Below are 24025 nucleotides of genomic sequence, written 5' to 3'. Positions count from 1 at the left end.
TTTGTAAGGCCATGTTACTCCTAAATTTCTATCTTGTTCAAAGAGAAGATAAAACAAAGTTCTAAGCTAATCGACCTTAGTGTTCTCCTTTTTTAAAAAGAATCGATAAGAGAATCGATAAAGAATCGAATCGTTAAACAGAATCGAAAATGGAATCTGAATCGTGAAAATCTTATCAATACCCATCCCTACCCTTGACCCTAACTAGTTTCCTAGTTCCTGCTGCTGAAAAACATGATTTAGTTAACGGATGGTGACAGGTGCCTAGTTTCTTCCAGACAGGAAGCTTCACCAGATCATTTTGTTTCTCATGGTCTGAGAGTTCTTCGGGTGTCTTTTGGCAACTCCAGATGTCCTGTCATATGCCTTTTACTGGTGGAATGCTACATGCATTGTCAACAATGTGAACTCATGTAGAAAGGTTTCTGCATTTCCAAAAAATTTTGGGCTTTGTCATTATGTATTTAAATGTATTGAATCCATTTTAAAATGAGGTAAAATAAGCTTTGTTACTAGCAGCCTGTTGCAAAAACAACACATTTCTTTTACATTTCTTTAGTTGGAACTCATGAAAGATGCCAAAGATAACAGCTCAGCAGAAATAAAGTTATATAGGTTTTGCACTAATAAAGTAATTACCAAAGAGCTGCTGACCAAAAAATGAGACATATTTCAGCATGCTGTGCAATGTGTTCTTACAAAACTTTGGGGAAACTGGACAAGTGGAGGAAAAGTGGCAGTCTTAAAAAAACTGTTTACAGGAGATGAACAGTTCCTGAAAAACATTTTTTTTTTTTTACTAATAGGAAAGAAATCCACCAAAGACCGGACACATTTAAGGCTCTTGTACAGTGAATGCAGAAATTTACTGAGATTTTTTGATCCACCAATACCATCTGGAAAGCACAGCAATGATCACAAACACACTCTCAATGCAGTAAAGGCATAACTGGATAGAAAAACACACAATTAAGCACTATTCATGGACTATTCTCTCCAGAGCCCGGACCTCAATATTATTGAAGCAATGTGAGCAGTTTCATTTTAGGAGAGAACAAAACAAAAGACAGCCAACATCCAAAGACGAGCTTTCATTGTAAAAAAGTCTGGAGAACTATTCCTGAAGACTACCTGAATGATGAGAAGAAAGCTTGCCTTAGAGAATTCAGGCAAATTATTGACATTGAGATCAGTTTTCCCAAAAACTCTGTTTTTCCCTTATATACTGTATTTCCATGTATGTTTCAATAAAACACTACACCTATTACTCATTTTCCGTGCAAAATATAAATACATAAAGAGTTGCTTAAAGCTTTTGTACAGTACTGTGTTTATACTGGCTCATAAGTAACTTTTGTCCGTAAGTCTGAAAGAAAACGCACGTTCTGAGATGTTAAGTTCGAAAAAACACCGGAAGTTATGTGTAATAACATTTTTTATGTTTTTAAAACTGCTGCAACATTCTTGTTAAAACTTTTAACATCATAAATAAAGGTTAAAGTTTAACTAGGATGTTGGCGCTAATGCACACGGGATTATGGGTTAATTTCGTCTTTCGTGATAAAGCTGATGTTTTCAAAACAAAAGCACACAAGTCAACTTTGCGTTTGCCTGGACACAATAGCAATCTGTGCTCTCCATTCATCAATAGTGGACTCTAGGACATTGTATGGTTAAAAGAAGACTTTAGGCTGGAAGAGATTTGTGCGGTTAGTTGAAGTCTGCGGTCTATTCGCTTTGAATTGGCTTTTATTTTGTAAGCCGCAACCGGAAGGGCTATTTATTTTTCGCCTGCCTTTGTCTAACTCGACTGGTACTGACGGGGAGGGAAAGAAGGAGGAGGGAGTGTTCCTGGTCTGTCGACTGGTTTGACTTGTCACAGGCGCTCAAGGGAAAACGATGAATTTCAGTCACAGAAAATAGTTCGTAGTTAGCTACAAACACACGTAAAGATAACCTGGCAAACCGAGGTGCCGTGACAGAACAGCTGCGTAGGATGGGCGAGCCGGCACAGACTCCGTTTAAAACCACTGGATCCGAGTGGCTGCTGCCTGTCAGTGAATACTTGGGCTTTCCTCTTGATCAGGTAGGACAAGCGTGAGTCACAAGTCAGTGGGGCTATTTCGGAAGAATTAAATCTTTTGATATATTACTGGGTTTTTTTCTTAAAAAATAAATAAATTTCATGTCATAAATGATGTTCCGTCAATTAACCTTGTGTCACTTGTGGGACACACGTGCCGTGGCTCCTTAAAAGTCGTCCACGTCCACATTATTGTCCTTTTATTGGAGGCTTTGTCCAAAAACTAAATTCTGTCGTTTTAAAGAAAATTATTAATAATAAAAATAACGATACAGTCCTGCAACGTGTCATACGCTGCTGTTTTACGTCCCTATAAAATTTTTACACTATCATAGTACACTATGATAATATACCGTAAAGCCCTTAATTGCCTATAAAAGTATAAAACGTGAAATGTTTGTTGATTATCTCTCTTTGCTGTTCACCCCAATCCTCATTTTTATCTCTTCCCACACAGGTGAATTTTCTGGCATGCCAGCTGTTTGCCTTAACTGCTGCCTTCTGCTTTCGTCTCTACCTCAGCCCGGCCCATGTCAGTCCCCTGGTCAGGCACTTTGTTGCCGCTCTGCTCGGTATTGGTTTTCTCGTCTTCTGCTTTGGATGGTAATGTATGGCACTGTCTCACACACTGCTCCATTCATTTTTTTCTCCAGTATGTGAGTCAAAGATATTTTATGTGTCCATGTTTCAAAAAGTGTTTTCTGTCAATGAACAAAAACTTTATATTTTATAATTACAGAACAGTCTAGGCAATAAGCTACCAGAACTTTTTCTGTAATTTCACACACTTATGTTGAACAACTAAGATGTACTGAAACGGCACTTCTTTTTCTTCTACTAAGAAGTCTCAGGGGTTAAATATTCAAATGTCTTTACAATGACAGAAAGGGGAGTTTCACTAGCCTCACTTAATATCAAAGTGGGCTGTATGTGGGCCCACCTGTATAAGATTTAAATAAAATCAGAATGCAGTGATTAATGAATCATTTACATCACACGTTTAATTGGAAAAATACTACAAAGCAATGTGTTAAATGCTGAAAGAAAAAATGGTGTTGTCCTTGGAAAAATATGTGCTTAAAACATGGTAGCAGGTCAACGTAAGAAGAAAAAGACCAGACCACTGGATCAACAGTTCTTTAAGAATATGGTCTCAGGCCCTCAGGCTGCAGCACTAAAAACAGACCTTCTGTAGGAAAAATTATTGCATGCGCTCAGGAACACTTCATGTGAACCAGATCAAGAAAACACTTCTGCCTCCTGCCACTACAGCATCATCTGTGGTGTCTAGGTCCTTTAATGCACAAGGCATTGGTATCATCCACCTTTTGTGAAGGCCACATTAATAATAATGTAAGTTTTAGAGCAAAATAATATAGCCACTCTGACAACATGCATATTGTTTGTTTCAGCAAGACAATGCTAAACTACAACATTGAAATAGCCATGGTACTAACTGGCCTGGGTGCACAGTTAGAACATGTTTTTAATGCCTCGGGCTTATAATTGTAGTAGAACACTGAGGCTATGCGGTCATGAGACAAATTGGAAACGCATGTATTTGTATGGGTGTGTATTGTAGTGCTTTAGCAGCAGGTATCTGTGGGAAATGTGTTTAAGTTGTATTGGCACATGCTGCCTGTGTCATTGAAAAGACCTACAGAATGTTTTGTGTCACTTCTGCAGGTATTCATCTCACATCCTGGCTGTGGTTGTTGCAAACTACCTGATCATCATCAAAGCTGACCTCAACAATGTGCACAGGTAAATTCAAGCCTCAAAGGCCAATCAACATAAAAGTCTAGGGAATGGCTATATAATGGATTCTGAAAGACAGAAACAAAAGTCTGAAACACCAGTGGATTCTTACATGGATTGTGCAACTGTTGCTCTTTTGCCCGTAATTCCTGTAACCATGAATTAAGCCTAGTCGGTCTGGTTGTAGTCGTTCTCATCGCGCACACACCTTTCCGGTTGCATTGACTGACGTGCCTGCTTCATCAAGCCGGTATGTGATTGACAGGACTGCGTTTACCATGATAGGGCTGCAGAACTAGCTGTTGCTGTTTTCAGGTCAAACTTGCCAGACGAGATCAACCCAGCCCACAAGCCATTCACTTCATAGGTGGGCTAAGTTGCTCAGTTTAAGCCCTTGAAGTTTACCACTCATTCACTCCCTGCCGCGCATTCCAAGAAAGACTTCATTCTACTTCACCTCGCCCCCTTTGTCTTCCTGTTCCAATGTGGCCTGAACGAAAGTACTTTTTTAAAGGCATGAAACCTTTGGAGAACACGTCAGGCGACAGGCAGCCAGGCATGCCAGCCTGACCAGTCTACTCATGAAGATAGCTAGCAGGTGTTTATGCGGATGTTGAAACTTTCATGTTTACAGGGTTTCAGTGGAACTCTTAAGAGCACATGCACATTTTCCATTATGTCTGGGTGGATATGGGTGTTGACTTCAGACAGCATGGCTCAGGTGTGTCTGGCAGTTGTTGCTTTTTTGTTTTTTTATTACTAGAGCAAAATTGTACGGTTATCTTGGTGAGGTATTCAAGGATTACCTGTAGGTAGAGCAAAGTAGAACTGGTATTGTTCTATGGCTTTGGAGGCAAAACACTGTGTAAACTCAACATGGGCTTCTGGACACACACCTCTGTGTCACTGACACGGGGAAACAAAGTAATTGAACATTTTAGGTTAAAGCCAGGACAATCTAGGGAACGATCAGAACAACGGGTGATCATTACTTTAAGATATGCCGATGTTTGTAACTGTTTAAAATTTTTTGACAATGTGAAATGTAAAGCAGAATATCAGGTTTTCAGTCCTGCAGAAATGACACAAGTTCTTACCTGTGCCTGTTCATTCTTTTGTTTTTCATTTGAGAGTGTGATGAAATAGTTGCGTCTTGTCAAAGTTAAACCATGCTGGAAGTTTTAGAGGTAGTGTAAATGGCACAAATATTTTAAAAAAAAAAGAAACATTATGCTCACTTTTTTTTTTTTTTTTAAATTTTTGTGAAGTAACCCAGAGAGGCAACAATCACTTGCAGTAATTTCTAATGACTCATAAGTTAAGGAAACTTCTTAATCTCCTCAAATGCATTTACTGGTGACTCAACTGTTACCACACCAGCTTGTCCTTTTTCTTTTTTTCTAGGTATTGTATTAAACGATTGATTGAACTGCCCTTTACTTTATTTACTTTGTGTCATTCTTTTCCACTCAGGTATTCCATGGTGATATCTATGGGCTATCTGACTGCGTGCCAAGTGAGCCGAGTCTTCATCTTTAACTATGGAATACCTTCCACTGACTTCTCTGGGTGAGGAAAATCTGAAGCATTTCTTTCTCTCTCCTCTTTGCCACACCTTCTTTGTGACAGCACATTATGGAGACATTTGAGGTTTAGATACGTTATCAGTTTCCACCCTTGGTGGTACCAGCTTACACACCGACTCCCCCAGCCTTGTGTACATATAAAACAACTGAAGAAAAAAAAAATAGCAGCAGCATTGTTCACAGTTGACGCTGCCCAGCTTAGGCTGCTTTCTGCCTCCCATTTTAATTGGAAATGTCTGTTTTTCTATGTGTGGTTATACTTTATAAAGCGACAGCTGACTTTGCTGGCCTCTGTATTCAGCAGCAGCTACTTTGCCTTGTTCCAGTGCGGATTAATTTGTTGGCAGCCTCATTTAGACTCCATGTGACTTTAGAGATGAGCAGCCAGGACTGTGAGTCAGCCTCTGGTGATCCCATATTGAATTAGGGATCCAGATTTTATTTTATTTTTTGATACACTTTCATGTTTCGGTATCAATTCAGTACAAAAAAACCCAAAAAACAAACTACATTCACTACTTAACTTTGTTTCTGAGCAAAGGTTGTGTGAGTCAGACTGAACAGCAGTCATTCATGCTGATAGATTTCTGGTTTCCCTCTATATTTCTTGCTCTGTCTTTAGTAGGGTGTTATGCATCTAGCCATTGTCTCTAAAGTCTGTTTGCATTTGTTCAAGAGCATTTCCATGAACTGAAATTGACACTTGACATGAAAATCATAGGTACTATGCCCGCTCTATAATGTACAAAATGGAAAATGGAGCCTGTATGCTATAGTACTGGAGTTTTGCACATACTGGCTGAAAACATTACTTCAGAGCCCCCTGCCAGCTCTCACTGAGCTGGCACTGCCAGCCACATGGCCAGCCTCTCTCTGCCTCAGTTTTCCATGCTGTGCACACAATGCAGCCCTCACACCAACACAAACTAGTGTGTGTGTGCAAGAGAGACGTAGTTTATATGTGGACACACATTCACATGAGTTTCCTAAATGTGTGCTTGATAAGCTGAAAATCTAGCTGTGCTGGTTTAAAAGGGGCCCGATGATCCAATGAAGCTCTGGGGATAGGAAAGTATTGCATTGGATTAATAAGTGACCTGATTTGCCACAACTAGAGAAGAATGAAGTGATTCACAATGGTAAATAAATCCAAGAGTCTCTCACAGAGGCTCGGTGAGCTTGGGAAGTGCTGTGCTTAAATTGGTAATGCTTTAAATGACTTAAGTTTTTACTTTCACTTAAAAAACAAAACAAAAACATATATTAGAATTGCTATGCTATCATGCTTGCAACATTTATACAATTTAAAATGATTATTAAAGTGAAATCTTTTCAAATTTGCCCACCTACAATCAGGCACAGGTTGTGAGCATCAATTTCTAAACTTCTTAAGATAAATTAAAAACAATAATTTACCATCTTTCTCTGCCCAGACCTTTGATGATAGTAACACAGAAGCTCACCACGTTGGCTTTCCAGCTCCATGACGGTAAGTCAGACAAGTGGATGCACACATACATATGGAAGCTCAGCACATTGGCAAGCCTTTCACAGCATGCTGTCTGAGTAACTTAACAGGGATGACAGGCTTTTACACACATTTTCACACCTGTTGTAAAACATGTAGCCTAGGCTTTTATTAAAACGCGTCCTTCTGATTCTCTTCTAATGTAATGTCGAAGTCATAATTGTGAGCCACAAAATGTGCAGTCATTGATGTTGTTAGTAACATTTGTGTTTTTTTTTTTTCCATTGTGAGTTGTTAGTGTTTCAGTGAAAAAGTCTCTTAGAGTCAGAATTAAACATCTGTTAAAGAAGGACAAGAGAAGGGGGGAGGGGGGAATTAAAGATATCAACAACTCCATATTTTTTTTCAGGTATGTGTAAGAAGACTGAACAGTTGACACAGGAGCAGAAGCTCATGGCTATAAAGTAAGTTTACACAGCAAAGCAAGTTAGTAACTTACTGTGGTAACTGTGTGTGTGGTTTTTTTTAAACAGAGTCTAATTTTAACAGACTAGAGATCTTTGGGATTTTCCTATGTCTCTGATTTTAGCCTTCAAGTCTGCATAGATAAACTTACATATACCAGCCACTTTATTAGGTACACTTGCTAGTATTGGGTTGGCCCCCCTTTTGCATTTCAAACTCTTTATTTTTCATGACACTGATTCACCAAGGTGCTGGAAACATTCTTCAAATTTTAGTCTATATCAGGGGTGGGCAACTCCAGGCCTCGAGTGTCGGTGTCCTGCAGGTTTTAGATCTCACCCTGGGTCAACATACCTGAATCAAATGATTAGTTTGTTACCAGGCCTCTGGAGAACTTCAAGACATGCTAAGGAGGTAATTTGGCCATATAGATCAGCTGTGATTGGATCAGGGACACACCTGAAACATGCAGGACACTGGCACTCGAGGCCTGGAGTTGCCTACCCCTGGTCTTTGTCAACATGACTGCATCACAGAGCTGCTGCAGATTTGTCAGCTACACCTTCATTATGCAGAATGATTTCACATTCCTGTACCATCACAACTCAAAGGTGCTCTATTCAACTGTGACTGTGGAGGTCTTTGGAATCCACTACAGTTTGCGATGATGTGAGCTGTGAGATATGATGCTGGAAGCAATCATTAGACAATGAGTACACTGTGGTCATAAAGAGATGGACATTGTCAGTAACAATACTCAAGTAGGCTGTGCCATTGGACAATGCGCATATGGTGCTAAGTGGCCCAAAGTGTGGCACAAAAATAGCCCCCAGACCACTACACCACCACCACCAGTCTAAATTGTTCATACAAACCAGGATGGATCCATACTTTCATGGTGTTTACACAAAATTCTGACCCCAACCCAAATGTTGCACCAGAAATTAAGACTTATCAGACCAGGTAACCTTTTCTAGTCTTGTGCTGTCCAGTTTTGGTGAGCTCGTGTGAGTTGTAGCCTCAGTGTGGTACCTGGTGCTTCAAGGGTTGATAAATGTTCTATTTACAGATGCTCGTCTGTAGCTCTTAGTTGTAACAAGTGGTTATTTGAGCTACTATTGCCTTCTTATCAGCTTGACCAATCTGGCGATTTTCCTCTGAGCTCTGGCATCAGCGATTCTTTTTTGCCTAGAGAACCACTGCTTATTGGAGATTTTCTCTTTTTCTGACCATCTCCAGAGATAATTGTGTGAGAAAATCCCAGTAAAATCAGCTTTTTCTGAACCACCAGTCTGGCAATAAGAACTATACCACATTCAAATCCACTTAATTCAACTTTATTCTATACTGTACTGCTCGGTTTGAACTTCAGCATTGACCGTGTCTACATGCCTAAATGCATTAAGTGGCTGCCATGTCATTGACTGACTACACATTTGGATTAAGGAGCAGTTTAGCAGGTGTACCTAATAACGTAACTGGTGAGTGTAATCCTATAATGTAAAGTTTACATGTGCAGCAAAGATGTGCAGATACTTTAACAGTGCATCTGAACTTGGACCTTATTTAAAGAATAAATAACTGTTTCTTTTCCTTTAGCCACGAAGGACAATGACAAGGACATGAAATCATGGTGAATAGTTTATTTATGGAAAAAAGCATGCTGGGAACTTAGAAAAGAGACATCGTTTTGCATGGAAAAACATTTTTGTGCATGTGAATTCATGAAATCACATTATCAATGGACTGTACTATGCATGCCGTTTTAAAATGAATTAAAATGTATTTTAAAAGCAGCCATAAAATATAGCCGCCTACCTGTGCAATAACCCAGTAGCTGTAAATCTGGTAATTGATGTGTTTGTCATAATACTTAAATATTCGATTAACTGGACTAATTTTGTTCTTATTTATCAGGGACCAGACATTGTCCTTATTCCAGTTTTGCATACAAGTTCTCCTGTACTGTAAATATTACACATAGTTTGTAACATGGATGGAAGCACATTTGGTCATGAATTAGGTCAGGTTTTAATACCCATCCTGGTTCGTTTTATTGCTCGGCAGCTGGTATATGTACAGGGTCAGAGAAACAGAGTTAAAGGCGAGCAATGATGCTGACTGATCATGACCTGTTGGATGTTTAATTTAAAACTAGATGGCATGTATTTCTCAGATCACCTTGGAAGAAAATCTAAAGTAGCACCGTCACGTTTCACTCAAAGCGATCTCAGTTAGTGTTTCGAAAAGGTTTGTTTCTTTTCAGTGATTTCTGCCTCGTCTCTTTGTAGTGTGAGGCCTTCTCTCATCGAGTACCTGAGTTACAATCTGAACTTTCTGAGTGTCTTGGTGGGACCATGCAGTAACTACAAAGAGTACATAGACTTCATAGAGGGCAGACACATCAGCACGAGGCTCAAGCAGCAGCATGCCTCAAGTAATCGGCAGAATGGCTACAATAAGACCCAGGACCCATCACCTCTGGTAAGTTCATGAATACTGGTTACTACTCTTGTAGTCTTTAACTTTTTTCATTTTTATATTGATAGGTTATTGTTTTATCAGGAGGGGGATTAAATGCTTATCCAGCAATATGTTTCGTCTTCCATTGGTTGGAATCTCTGTAACTTTACTACAGTGGCTTTACTTCTTGTTCTTGTTTTATTGAAAGAGCGTTTGAACTGTCCTTTACTTTACATCATTCACAGTTCAAAAATAATTCTTTTACTGGGATGTGGTGCATGCTTACACTTGATTCAGTTTCTGAAGTAGGTCATTTTGACTCTCTTCCCCATCTTCTTAGCTAGTTTTCTTCTGATTGGCTGTTCCTTGGAAATAAGTTTACACAAGTTCACAGCAAGAGTTGCGTGTCTGAATTGACATGAGGATCTGGCCTTCTTGATATCCTACAGAAACAAGAGTAGATAAAACTTAGAACAGGTGTTTAGAGGAGTCTAAATTGAATAAAGATGTGCAAAATTTCGCCTACGCACAATGAATATTTTTGGAATTACAGGCCCTTAAAATTCACGTTAGCAGGCCAGGACTTTTAAGGACTAAAGAGCAAAACGACCTTGCTATGATGTAACTTCTTTTGACCTGTTATCTATCCAACATTGTGAAAACACCCTTGAACTTCTCTATTGAATTCTCAGAAAACAAATAAAACGTCTAAGCTATAAATGTTTATTTCGGTTACTCTGTCATAGTAATTGAAATCTGTGCAAAGTTGCTATCAAAATTATGATGCATCCCGTGATGCTAGCGCTGAAAGTTGATTATAGAAAATTAGATTTTTCTTTACATTGTAAAACTTGCAGAGGGTGTAAAATTACATTGGTTGCAGTTTTTAATAGCTGAAATTTGTTTCATGTGATAGCTGTTGTACTTAAGGAGTTATGCTGGAAAAAACAATAAGGTTACCTAAAAAGCACCAAATTTCAACCTAACCTCTTTAGCATAAATTACATGGGGGCCTATAACTCAGAAAATACCTTCAGTAGGGAGGTTAAAGTTTTGCATGGCTTCATTTTCATAAAAAAACTATAGAAAGGTCTTGGCTGATGTGGACTAGATAAAAATCTGCTACAAACATATAGTCGCAGAAGGTCAGATATTACTGAGGTACCCAGGAGGACTTTTTTCAGCTTCAAAGAAAATGTGTAACTTCTGTGGTGAACATTTTAAATGTATCCACTAGAGCAGAGCTACAAACTGATAGTTTGTTTCTGGTTTCTCTTGGGTTAAGTTAAGCCATAGATGCTGATTGCTTAAGATTTAATGGTAATCCTAATATTCTCCATTTGTAATGGTGCTTCTATCAGTGCTCAGAAGTAATTTGCTTTCTCTGCAGAACGCCGTTTGTCATAAGCTGCTAGTCTGCGCCGGCTGTATGCTGTTCTTCCTTACTGTCACTCGGTCCTTGCCCATAAAGTACAACGTTGACCCCGACTTTGTGAGCCAAGCCTCCTTCCTCACCAGGCTCACTTATGCTTTCTTCTCCATACAAGCTGCAAGGCCCAAATTCTACTTCGCCTGGACATTAGGTGGGTATTTAGTGCGTCTGTGTGTTTTACTTGGCCAGTTTTTGTTTTTTATTGCTTCTGGGGACAAATGCCACGGATGTCATGTGATGATCTTCTTCTTCCTCTGTCAGCTGATGCAGTCAACAATGCTGCAGGATATGGTTTCCTTGGGATGGATGAACATGGAAAGCCATCCTGGGACCTCATCAGCAACCTCAACATCATCGGGATTGAGGTGCCGCGTTTCAGATGCTTAAAATCGAGACCATGATCTTTCAGCACTGTGTCCAATTGTGAGTTAATTAGACACTGGAGCACACTCTTATTGTAGCTATTGATCTTTTTTCTTTTAGACAGCAACCAGCTTCAAGACCTTCATAGACAACTGGAATATTCGAACAGGAATTTGGCTTAAAACGTAAGTGTTGCGAGTGTGAAATCAAATTGTGTGCACAGTCGGAAAGTGGGGAAAAAAAAAGTGAAATTCCCAACCCGTTCCTTTTTCAGGGTGTGCTATGACCAAGCACCAAAGCACCGTTTGGCGTTGACCTTTATCCTGTCTGCTTTGTGGCATGGTGTTTATCCAGGGTACTATTTTACCTTCCTCACCGCCATCCCCATCACCATAGCAGCAAGAGCTGTAAGTTGTCTACATTATCTGCAAAGTAATGCTCTAAAATACAAATGGAAGGTAATCGGACTGTATGGACACAAACTGACCATGAATAGATGGGACAGCTCTTGTTACATTTACAACGGTAGCTTTGTGAAGATTAAGGATATTTCAGTTTCCTCAGTACAACTACAAACAAAAACATATCTTATCAGTATGAAAGTGGCTCTAAAAATGTTTTTGGTGCCTGTTCAAACAAAACCTCTCTGGGAACAGCTTTAACTGACTTTTTATTGCACTTGGCACTTTCTGCTTCTCGCATGTTAATTAAATAGTTCAACAAAAGTTTTCCTTGAATACACTAATCCTGTCATCTGTTAAACGATAATTGTTGTCCGTCTGCCTCTCCCCACCAGATACGGAGGTCAATTCGTCATTACTTCCTGGGCTCCAGAGTGATGAAGCTGGGTTATGACATCTTGACTTGGGCAGCCACACAGCTGGCCATCTGCTACACTGTCATGCCTTTTCTCCTTCTTGCAGTTAACTACACTATAGTTTATTACAGGTACGTCATACCCCGCTTTAATCAAATTATCCTTTTGCTTCAACTCTGTGTGGTTCTGCGTTCTATTAATCTTTCTATGTACTCATACATGTGAAGGTGAGCAGGAACCCCTCTACATACATCCATAAACTTCCAAAGAGGCATAATCACGCTGACTGTAACCACAGGCATGCCGAGTGGATTGTCAACAGTTCTTATATCATGCGTCAATAAACCGTTCTAGGCCACATTTCCTCTCTTTGACAGTTGAGCGAGAGACAGGAAGTAAGGGCAAGTCCCCGAGACTGCTCTTTGCAATGCTCTAGATTCTCCTTTAGCTCTAGCATAATAAATCCCCTTTATTTCCTTATTTTCTGCAGTAAATGTCTGTCTGCACACCTGTAGACCATATAGGAGCACGCAACTGTGTTTATGTAGTATTTAAAAATCCTTTACTATTTAAAAACATAAAACAATTCGGTGACGTTTCATGTTCGTGTGTATTTTGATGGTCTTAGAACTAATTTTTAATCCACACTCACTGGCCATTTTATTAGGTATACCATGTTAATACTGGTATTAGCATGCTAATACTGGTATTGTTAGCATGGTATAGCTTTGAAGGCCCTTTTGCCTTCAAAACTGCTTCAGTTTTTTCACAGCATTGGCTCACCTAGGTTCATTAGTCCATACTGACATGCAAAAGCATGACAGTTGCTACAGATTTTCTTTGCTGCTCATCCATGATGTGAATTTCCTAAACTACCACATCCCAAAGGTGCTTTTAGATTGAGAGCTGTTGATTGTGGAGGATATTTGAGTACATGTTCAAGAAACCAGTTTTGGGGTTAATTTTTTCTGCATTTTGGCATGGTGTGTTATTGTGCTGGTAGCACCATTAAAAACTAGTTACATTGTGGTTACAAAGGGATGAACATGGTCAGCAACAATAGTCAGGTAGGTCAGTTTGAGCTTAATGGGCTCAAAGTGTACCAAGGTGTGGTCCCCCACACCATTGCACCACCAACAGCAGCCTGAACCATTAATACCATGCAGGGCGTGCCTTGTAGAGTCATGCTTTCATGGTGTTTACACCAAACTCTGACCCTAACGTCTGAATCTGGCAGCAGAAATTGTAACTCATCAGCATCTTATCCAAGCAACGTTCTTCCAGTGTCTAGTTTTGGAGAGCCACTGTGAGATTCCTGTTCTTAGCTGACAGCATGGTGTGGTTTTCTGCTACTATTGTGCATTAAGAGATGGTCTTCTGCATATCTTGGTTGTAATTATTTGGGTGTAATAATGTGAATCACCGTTACTTTCCTATCAGCTCTAAAGTAGTCTGGCCATTTTGACCTCTGGCATCAACAAGGCATTTTTACCCAGAGAACTGCTTCTTACCGGATATATTTTTATTTTATTTATTTATTTTTAACCATTTGGACCACCAGACTGTTGTGTGGGAAATTGTCAGTTGCTCAGCAGTTTCTGAAATGCTCAGGATACTCCAGCCATCTGGCACCAACAACCATGTCACATCCAAAGTCACTCACTTCACCTTTCTTTCTTTCTCATTCTGTTGCTTAGTTTGAACTTCAGCAGGTCATCTTAACCATACTCACGTGCCTAAATGCATTATGTTGTTGCCATGTGACTAGTTTTGAAACATATGATGACTGCTTGCCCCATTGTAAACACAATGCGCATGGTTTCTTGTCATAAGTTAGTAGTTAAGTGTGATATTGTTGCTCGTTTCTAATCTGAATTATTAATGAATCTAGTATAAATCTAGCTGGATCATTTTTTTCCCTACATAATAAAAGTTCCACTCTGTTTTTCCCACCTAGGTCCATGTACTTCCACGTGCACATAATCAGCATTCTGGCTGCAGTCGCCCTGCATCGCAAACATAAACCCAGGGAACCCACCACCAAAACCTCCAGTGTCTCCTCCTCCGCTCCGTGCTCAGCCCAGTGCCAGCATGTTCACTCCAACAACAATGACAAAGACTGAAAATCTCACTTCGCGTTCTTTTACCAGGCTTTTAGGACTCTGTCTCCTCTCAAAGACAAATGAGTATCCCTAGGGCATTCAGCCAGCTTGAAATGGGAAAACATTGTGCTATTTATTTTTTGACTATACAGAGTAAAGGAAATTTGTACTTATGGTACTGGATGTGTACGGGGAGAGCCCTCTCCCATGATTGAAGCTCATCAGGCAGACACTGAAGAAAAACCTCAGCTGAGGAAATGGTTCTGGTACAACCACCACCACCGCCACCAGAATGCTGGCCCCCAACCCCCTTTCCCCTTTTACCTACTCCCGCTCCCTGCAGCTTTTCCTCCCTCCTTGGCCATCTCACCAGCACCAGCCTGCCTCCTCCAACAACAATACAACAGTGTGAAGAGAGTATTGAGACTCACTTTCGTTCCTGTCCTCAATCTGTGCTGTCCCACTGACTGGTGGGATCTCAGCCAGCACAACGGGTCTGCAGCTCATAAACGGGCCACAAATACCAGGACACATGCACATGCAAACTCATGCATAAATAGACACTAGGAAACAAAAACGCACATATAGTCGCTCTTAGACATGTTTGTACTCGGTCGCATTCGGGCGGCACACAAAGGCTGCCCTTGTGAGGCTGCAGAGGAGCATGCCAAGAGGAGGCTGCACCCGCTGCACTCGCTCTGCCCAGAGGATTTTGTAGATCTGTGTGGGTGATGGTTCGCCCCACTGTTATATCCCAACAGCCACTGTCAGTGACCCCCGAGTATGTGGACCTAATCATGAACTGTCACAATACTTCCACTGTTTACTGGCTTGGATTAAAACCACATGAAAAACTAATCAGACCATGGAGCTCTTAAGCTTTTTAGTGGAAGCCTTAATATTACTGTTAACCATTACTAATGTTTTTAATGAGTATGGCAGCTCCTTCAGGTGAGGAGACTAGTATTTTATAGTTTCTATATTTCTTGGCTTCAGTCCCTGTGAACAAAAAGGAAAAGGTAAGAAATAAAATGAAATCTTTTGCCCCTGTTGGTTGAAAGCCAAAGTACACTTCCCATAGTTAAATTAGTAAAGTTGATCTATTCCTCTACTGAAAGTCCCCTTTTCTCTAACAGTGACAAAAGTGAAGGTAGTTAATGTGCACAGTGCTCAGTCCCTGTTGGCAAAATGTCAAGGAAGCTGAGAAAAGGCTCAAAATGGAAATTATGATCTGAAAAAGTGATGTTTCCGTGATTCTTTGTAGCAGCGGAGGTTTGATTTAACAGAGACATCTGGTGGTTGTGTGAACTGAGCTGAGCCAAGTCATGAAGAAAAGTCATCTGACTGACATAAACAGCCATTTTTCCATGTGACACGATGGCGTTGCATCAGAATTCATTTTCTTCCCTGCACAAGCGTTTCCTTTTGCACAGATGATGCTGAAAAACTAGAAGTTAATGTGCAGATTACAGACTGTAAACACGAGACACCTTTGCCTTTTTAATTTATTTTGCAGTACTTTTTTTTTTTTTTTAAATTTTAGGACTGATTACAGATTTTGGAGCATTAGTAGTTTTAAAGGTGGCACAGTCGGATTGTTCTTTAATGGTGCTGTCTGCAAGCTATGTGATAGCTTTTCAATACGTTTGTTATAACACGAGTTGCAGTGCAAGATGTTGTTTTGTAAAGAAAATGCGCATCACATTTGAAAATGTCTTACAATGCATTATACAAGTTGCCTAGTGCATCACGTTTAATCACGTTAGAAGAACAATCTTAATGTTTTTTATTATCCGTGTTGGAATTTAATCTAAACTTGATAACGACAGAAAATGTTCGCCTGTTTGGCTCACTTTTTACATACTGACTAAACCCTTAAATTTATTAAGGCTCTGCTTTGAGGCTTGACTTTTTGACATATCAGGTGATGTTACAGCTGCTTCACAAAACTTGGGATGAGGAGAAAGCATGAATTTAACACTTAAAAAATAGACATACCAGGGTATTTTAAAGGAAGTTAAAAATGCTATTAAATTTTTTTTGAATATGGTAATCTTTGAACGTACATGAGTACATTTGGGTCTAAAAAGTGTGAGTGTATTACACTTGGTACCCACAGGCCTCATTAACCCGGCAACATATTTGTGGCTCCACGGGTTTCTGTGTCGGCGCTGTGATTTTAGAGCAGGAAGACGAGCAGAGGGGCAGATTTACAGTATGAATATGTTGACGAGCAGCTATTTAAATGATTTAATACCGATACTGAAGATATTTTTGTATTTGCTTTGATGATGTTTGCTGTCTAATTGTACTGACTGTGAGAATGTGAGATTTTCTGATTACACCAGTGCTCCATTTTAGTGTTTTGTGTGGAGGAAAGTCTGAGTAACAAATAAAGCTCGAATGAAACTCTGTTGCAGGTTTATTATAAACTATAACGAAGACGCTTTTTGTTTTTGTGCTCTGAAGATGTGACTGTAAAACCTCTTTTAGGAACAAACAATTTCTGATGTCAGAAGAAAACATTTGCTGTGTTCGTTCTTACAGTTTGCTCTCCTTCTCCATGCGACGCCTCTCCCCACAGCAATTTAACCTCGGATGATATTCTCAAAGGGGCTCCGTCTTTGTCCCTTGTGTCACGTCTTTTCCCATGTGACACAGACGTGTGTGGGTGTGTGTGTGTGCGCGTGTGCAGTGATTCTGCCTGAATTCAGTCACGTAATGACAACTGTGAGGCAAGACGAGAGGAAAACAAACATGTATAAAATGAAGTGAACAATCACTACACTGCCTGACTGTTTTCATTTTAGAGAGACTCAAATACCTCAGCTGTTATTAAAACAACAACAGCTGATCAGAAAAGTATGGATGCTTGCATAGCTAGTTTTTGCAAATATAACCAATCATCTAGAAGGATTAGAAAAGTTGAGAGTATGCACCTTTTTTTTAGTCAGCTGTAGTGTTTGCATATTTCTTAGAAATCCTCAACCTGTCACCTAAAAATGTGTAAACAAGTTGGATAAGTTTTCCACACAAGCTACAAAAATGTACAGGATGAAAGGAAAAAATGACTAATCTATGAAGTTTGATCAAATTACAGAATGAAAAAAGAAAAGATTATCATACATTTCATCATCGAAACAAATAACAAAACAAAATTTAACTGTCCTTAATGAACAATATAAAACAAGAAAAAGCCTCCACTTATTGTTCAGGCTCAGTCCTTGTCTTTCATTTGTTCATGCATTCTGTGCTAGTCCTCCTAAATCTTTGCTACTATTTGATCCAAACGCTTGCACAGGAGTAGGAAGAGATATTAAAAAAGGAGGAGAGGCTGGAAGTTCCTGGATCATAAAGAAAAGCACAGCTTCACTTTCCCAAGCTGACAGAATGTTAATGATCCAAAGGCAAAGTTTTGAAATGACTTTCAAAATGCTTGTAATTCCTAAACAGTGAATGAAATACTTTTGCTAAACCCTGAGAATTAAACCTGGAAGTCTGCACTTCAATTCCATCTTGATACTTTGATTTAACATCCACTGCGTTGGTGTGAAGAGGCAAAATTTATCATCATTTGCAGATAGCCTGATGGCTGAAGAGCTGCAGGCCACGCATTTACATTACATACATTTAAAAACAGCGTCCTCATGCAGAACATTCTGGCAAAGTCCACACTAGGGAAGGTGTTTGCAGCCAGGTCGCAACTTTAATCAAAGCAGATCAATTCTGAAACAAAACACAGCAACACACTCCTATAATCTACACCAGTTTTATCCGTCTACATTATATTTAAGGATTATTTTAATGGTTCTATTCTTTATACAGTTGCACAGAGCACATCTTTACCTTCACAGACAGCAAAACATGAATTTTTCAGCCCCTTGGACTCCATCACGACACAGGAGCAACTGGGCAAACTGATTATTCTCGGCTAAAATGAAGTTTCCTAGAGAGATGAAGCTGATCTCAGCTCCTGCTTGTACCAATGCAATGAATTTAAACAACTTACCAACTCACAGCATTCGAGGAACACCAGAACGTCAAACAAAAAAGATCCTCAATGCATGCATTTGACTGCAGCATGCTGGATTCAAACATTTCTTTTTTTCTACCTTATTTTCAAAAAACAACAACAACAAAAAGAGATCGCAGCTCAAAATTTCTGTGAACTGGAGATCTTGTTGGCTCTCAATAGCACAATAACTTCAGTCGTGTATTTTAAATGGTATCCAGGAAAAGGCAGTATTACCATACTTTAACTGAGATTATATGTTTTTACTGCGGCTGGCACACTGAAGAGAGCCTTAAAGCCTGGGACAGGCCATTTAACGGCGCGGTTCAAAGAGGCAAATTGCTGTTATTACTGCAAACCTTTCCCATCCTTCATAAAATCCTTTTTGCTTTGAACAGACAATCCAATTTTAAGCAACTGAAGTTTATCGCTAGCCATCTTAAATTGAAGCACATGATTCTTTGTGGCCACAAAATAGTTTTTATTTATTTTAAATAACTTGTGCATCTTATTCCAGCATGAGTACTTTACCTCTCCTTTATCCTCCACCAGTGAGTCATCCTGCTGTGATGCACAACCTTACAACATACTGTTTTTTTAAATTAAGGTTTCTTTTTATTAACAGTGCATGCAAGGTGGATATCAAGCAATCAAGATAAAAAACTCAAAAATCCTAGCTACATATATGTACGCGTTCATTTTCTTCATTATTATCATTCTTCAGGATCACTCTTACCCACGCGGTAAATATTGAAAACAGTCATATACAGGGTATACAGGGTCTCCTTAGTCTTTTTAGAACAAGCGTAGTGAGTTCAGACTGTAACATAAAGCGGTCAGCCGCTGGGTCCTTCATGGCATAGAAAGCTGCTAAAATATACTCACGCAGGTATATTTTGTGCTGATAAATATTTTCACGGCCCTTTGAGATATAGAAGAAACACAATACAAACGTACATGAATACCAGTCTGAATATTATAACAAAATAAATACATTTGCTGTGACGCAGAGCTGCCTCTCGTATATTTCTAAACACTTCTTCAGTGCAGCTCCTGAAGGAGAATCATTCAGAAAAATAATTACAGGGTGATGAGCGATGTGAGGAAAGTTGGAAATTATGACCGGGGGAGACTAGCAGCTAAGGTTTGTGGGAGCTGTGGCGAATTAAAGCCTGTGTGTGTGTGTGTGTGTGTGTGTGTGTGTGTGTGTGTGTGTGTGTGTGTGTGTGTGTGTGTGTGGGGGGGGGGGGGGGGGGGGGGGGGGTGTCGTCGTAGCAGGTCCACCAAGTTGAAAGAAAACAACTAGATCTCCATCTATCGGCCAGCGGAGGGCAGTAACACACAATAGAAGTGAGGGACAGGAAGAAATGCAGCCCGTCTGCACACACCGTAACAGTTAATCTCACAAAATGAAAACACTACAGCAGTCACGTTATGCAAAATAACATTCATCTCCCCCCAAACCTCCACCTCTACGTGTGGCTGTTTTCAGAAGAGGTTGAATATCATCTCACCTCTGAGGGGGATATATTGTATTTCGTCCAGTGGGTGCAAATGTGGACATATGAACCGGAGGATCAGTGCAAATGAGGAAAGAGGATCCAGGTGATCCACAGTTTATACTTCATATCGTTGTTCACTGCCTCTTCCTCCCTCTGCCTCTTCTTTAAAATATTTTGTAGGACTTTTAAATACATTTCACTTCTTCAGTGATTTGTGTGAACCCTTTGGCAGAGGTGTGCATATGCAGTGCACCACTGAAGAGAAGAAGAAGCTTTCAGGTGTTACAGATTTAACCACCTGCAGCGGACTAGTTGTCAAGGTCTGTGGATGAGGCAGGACTTGCTCAAATCCAGAAGCTTACATGTTTTAGGAACTGAAGACACCGTGTTCTTGGTTTATAACCACCAAAAACTGACAGGGAAACACGGAAAAGGTGTTTAAACATTGGCTGATCTGGAACACTAAACTGACTTTGTTCCATCTTCCCTGTGAGGTTTTCAAGATTTCTGACAGAAAACAAGAACTTTATAACACGACTGAGCGCTAACTGGGTTTTCTCCTATAATATTTCAGGGGGTGCATGAAGCTGTCAGTTAACCTATATGCGATCTAGCCATCTATAGCCAGAGGTAAGAGGAGGTGTCTTAGACAAATGACCGTGTCGGTCAGTCGAGACGAAGTGAGGTTACGGGATCAGGTAGCAGCAGTCGTTTCTTCGAGAGATGACGAGCCTCCTGTGCTTAAGTTCAGAGTTTGTGATCGAATATTTTCTAAAATCCTCTTCAGAATACCTCAGATAGTTCGACTGAGCCGTGCGATTGGACCGTATGGAGTTCACTGATATTACCATACGCTCCAGCGCACAAGGCGAGAGCAGTCGGCGTCAGATTAAGTCAAGCATTCAAACGGATTCTGAATAGTATTTGTCTCTAGCCTCGCCTCAGTTTTTGCTGCTCTCTGTTGGAGCAGGTGGCGACTGCGTTTGCTCCTTCACCTCCGTCTGGCCTTCTTTCTTCTCATCCTCGTCCTTGAAGAAGAGGAGGGGAAACATACCGAGGATGCAGCCGATGCCCACGCCGATGGCTTTACCCTGCGGGTGGGAAGAAGACAACAAAGATTTTAGCAAAGATGGAGGGATTTCTGCACATTGTTACCGTGGGATTATTCTTCATTTATTTCAGGATTGCATATTGTTCTCTAGGTGTGATCTTTGCAGGTTGGCAAATCCTTGAGAGACCCTCAAATTTCTTTTTCTTTTATTTGCAGAAAGCCCGCCTTATTGCTGTCTGATGAACACCCTCAGCTTTCTTAGCCTCTGTGCATCCCTATACTCCTTTATTTACTGAAAAAAGCTGATTTCTGTCTGAAAAACAGACACAGTGGCCTTAATTTATACGAACTGACATATCCACAACCCACATCTCCAATCTGGTCTCCTTAACTGCAGCCGCTGAATCCACGAACCCTGTGGAGAAGTCATTTACACAGAGGTGGACAGGTTTCTCCAGCCTGCAGCGCGAGTTAAAATTCACTAGGTTCAATAAAGGCACAAATGTAAAACCAATTGTCTTTTTATAACTGTGACTTGGAGCATTAAAAGTTGTTTATGTAACTGTAAATTGGTCTTTATTGTCATTTTTTATTGAGCTCGGTGCTTTTCATGCCACACCTTCCCTCTTTACTGTAACACTAACAAAGGGTTGGAAGCAAACACTTAAAAATCTCCAAAGACCAATATGTTATTTTTGGCTTGTATTTATTAAAAACTATTTCTTCACAAGCCACAGCAGCCTTTAGCAACCAGCCAGGTGCCAGACTAATCACTGTAGCTTATTATATTTCATGCTTCAGCACTTATAGCATATTAAAGATCGCCAGGTCCCAGTTCCTTTTATGACATTTGAAAGCTGGGCCCCGTCACACAGACTTGTGTTACTCGCGTTTGAGTTGTCAGCGTGCAAAGGCCTGTCCTGGTTTGATGTGCATTTTGCACAGAAATGCAACAGAAACACTTTTTTTGCAGTGGTTTCACTCGCACATCAGGAGCTGCTCAGTGGGGGAGCGAACCAGAGCAAATTCTGTAACTGTTTCTATACCCACCGTGTGAGAGCTGACTCTTGTCTGCCACATATCAGCCTGTTTTGGGCTCAGGTCAGGAATCTGCATCCCCAACCGAGACGCCAACGCTTCTACATAACCTGCCAGCCTGAGGAGAGGGAGAGACCGATGGATGGAAAAAGAATTAAACAGGAGGGGACTTAACACAGTTCAGCAAACTGCAGCGACAGCATTATTCTATTGATAGAACGCTCTATATACAGCAGGGGTGGGCAATTCCAGGCCCCGAGGGCCGGTGTCGTGCAGGTTTTAGATCTCACCTTGGGTCAACACAGCTGAATCACATGATTAGTTCGTTACCAGGCCTCTGGAGAACTTCAGGACATGGTGAGGAGCTAATTTAGCTATTTAAATCAGCTGTGATTGGATCAGGGACACACCTGACATGCAGGACACTGGCACTCGAGGCCTGGAGTTGCCCACCCCTGATATACAGTGTACTGTGCAAAAGTCCTGAGCAACCCCTCTTTTATTTAATATTTTGCTATGGAAATGGGAAATAGGTGCAGTGACTTCTTGAAAAGCACAGACATAAATGGAAAAACGAAATATGGGCAAAAACGTTTTGTGATTTTTCTCATTGAAAGCAAAAATACAAAGAAATGAGGAGTGGCTCAAGATATTTGCACAGTGCTGTATATCACACATGCACACACACAAACATCATCCATCAAAACCTTCTAATCAAATGAAGTCTGAATACCAAAGTCTTGTGATTTTGTTGAAATGTTATTGTGACAAAAAGAAAATCAAAGAAACATTATGTGAAATAAAAAGTCTGACTCTGTAAAATGTGGCATGCACAAACCAATACTGCATCAAAGCTGGTTTTGTTAAAAGATTCCGGCTATTTCTGTAACAGATTGAATTCGCCGCTGCCTATTTGTGTTTGCATCGTTTCTGTTTATATAATAATCCCCCCGTTGATAATTTTCTCCATTACGTATCATAATTCAATAAACCCATGCTAACATGACACTTCCCTACCAAGGCAAACAACAACCAGAGTCGGTGCTAATAACGACAAAATAAATCAACAGATTAATGCTCCGGTCTGCTTCCTGTCGCTGATGTTCATAAACCCAGCAGGATGCCAAACCTCAGCTCTAACAACAGATGGAGTAAAAGAGGAAGCTTCCAACAGTGTATAAATTAACTCAGTCCCAGGGCTTTGCGTGGATTTACACAGATCACGGACCGATGACGGATTGCAGCAGAAAAAGAGTGCTCCACGGAAATCACCACGATGTAGAAAAATGAGTAAGATTGGATTAAGAATTCTGTGCAACTAGAAACAAGAACTTTCTGCTGGATCTCTATTCTGATATGGACTGGGTAATGCCATATCATCCTTTCATTCCTTTCATTTCATTTCTATCATTTGACAGAAATGAAAATGATTCACCTACAGGGGGCCTCAGCTGTGTGTTATACTTGTATAACTATGCATGTGACAAATAAAGAACCTTGAACTTGAAAGCTGTGGCACTGCTTCAGTTATGTGTCCACAACCTGACAGGTTTCCGCTCGTGTGTTTGGGAAAAAAGTGTTTCCAAAGAGACACTTGGCTTAATAGTCCTGAAATAAAAGACTCTTGGAAACAGTGGGAATATTTCTACAGTTGGCCATCCTGGAAACAGAGCAAGAAGGTCATTGCTACGCTCCAGTGAGCAGTTAGAGCCACTTTGGTGTAAAATGGACATGAAGCGACAGCCAGCCTGCCAAATGTCATTAAAAAGGAAAATTATCTGGCTGAAGCTAGAGAGGAGGAAGTGGACTCTAATATGCAAAAAAAAGGAAACCGACATAAACACTGTCGTGTGACCCTACATGTGCCAAGGCACGTAAAATATGG

General features: G+C 40.3%; 2 protein-coding genes across 2 annotated transcripts in view; one reads left to right on the top strand and one right to left on the bottom strand.

Moving 5' to 3' along the window:
- Nucleotides 1-1806: 1806 nt before the first annotated feature.
- mboat1 (membrane bound O-acyltransferase domain containing 1) lies at nucleotides 1807-16946 on the top strand. The gene is made up of 13 exons (XM_004565135.4): nucleotides 1807-2086; nucleotides 2541-2686; nucleotides 3770-3847; nucleotides 5315-5410; nucleotides 6861-6916; nucleotides 7305-7359; nucleotides 9652-9844; nucleotides 11214-11406; nucleotides 11517-11620; nucleotides 11739-11803; nucleotides 11893-12025; nucleotides 12415-12566; nucleotides 14393-16946. Exons 1-13 carry the CDS (start codon nucleotides 1997-1999, stop codon nucleotides 14556-14558), a joined length of 1527 nt encoding a protein of 508 aa, XP_004565192.3. The 5' UTR covers nucleotides 1807-1996; the 3' UTR covers nucleotides 14559-16946.
- A 2193-nt stretch (nucleotides 16947-19139) lies between these two features.
- The window catches only part of LOC101476933 (transmembrane protein 65), a 53189-nt gene continuing 48303 nt past the window's right edge, over nucleotides 19140-24025 (bottom strand). Inside the window, exons 7-8 of the mRNA XM_004565133.5 lie at nucleotides 22153-22258; nucleotides 19140-21142 (exon numbers count right to left, since the gene is read on the bottom strand). Coding sequence (XP_004565190.2) covers nucleotides 20993-21142; nucleotides 22153-22258 — 256 coding nt within the window. The 3' untranslated portion in view covers nucleotides 19140-20992. The remainder of the gene's footprint in view (nucleotides 21143-22152; nucleotides 22259-24025) is intronic.

The sequence above is a fragment of the Maylandia zebra genome, linkage group LG11, assembly GCF_041146795.1.
Source record: "Maylandia zebra isolate NMK-2024a linkage group LG11, Mzebra_GT3a, whole genome shotgun sequence".
In the NCBI taxonomy this organism is placed as follows: domain Eukaryota; kingdom Metazoa; phylum Chordata; class Actinopteri; order Cichliformes; family Cichlidae; genus Maylandia; species Maylandia zebra.
Note: the sequence above shows the minus strand (reverse complement) of the source record. Positions and strands in the feature narration are given on the sequence as shown.

Bases quoted from the DNA above. Each gene is read 5' to 3' on its own strand.
- mboat1 (XM_004565135.4), top strand. From the start codon at position 1,997: ATGGGCGAGCCGGCACAGACTCCGTTTAAAACCACTGGATCCGAGTGG. The intron at 3,848-5,314 runs GTAAATTCAAGC...TTTTCCACTCAG, and splicing joins GACCTCAACAATGTGCACAG to GTATTCCATGGTGATATCTA. The intron at 11,407-11,516 runs GTGGGTATTTAG...TTCCTCTGTCAG, and splicing joins CTACTTCGCCTGGACATTAG to CTGATGCAGTCAACAATGCT.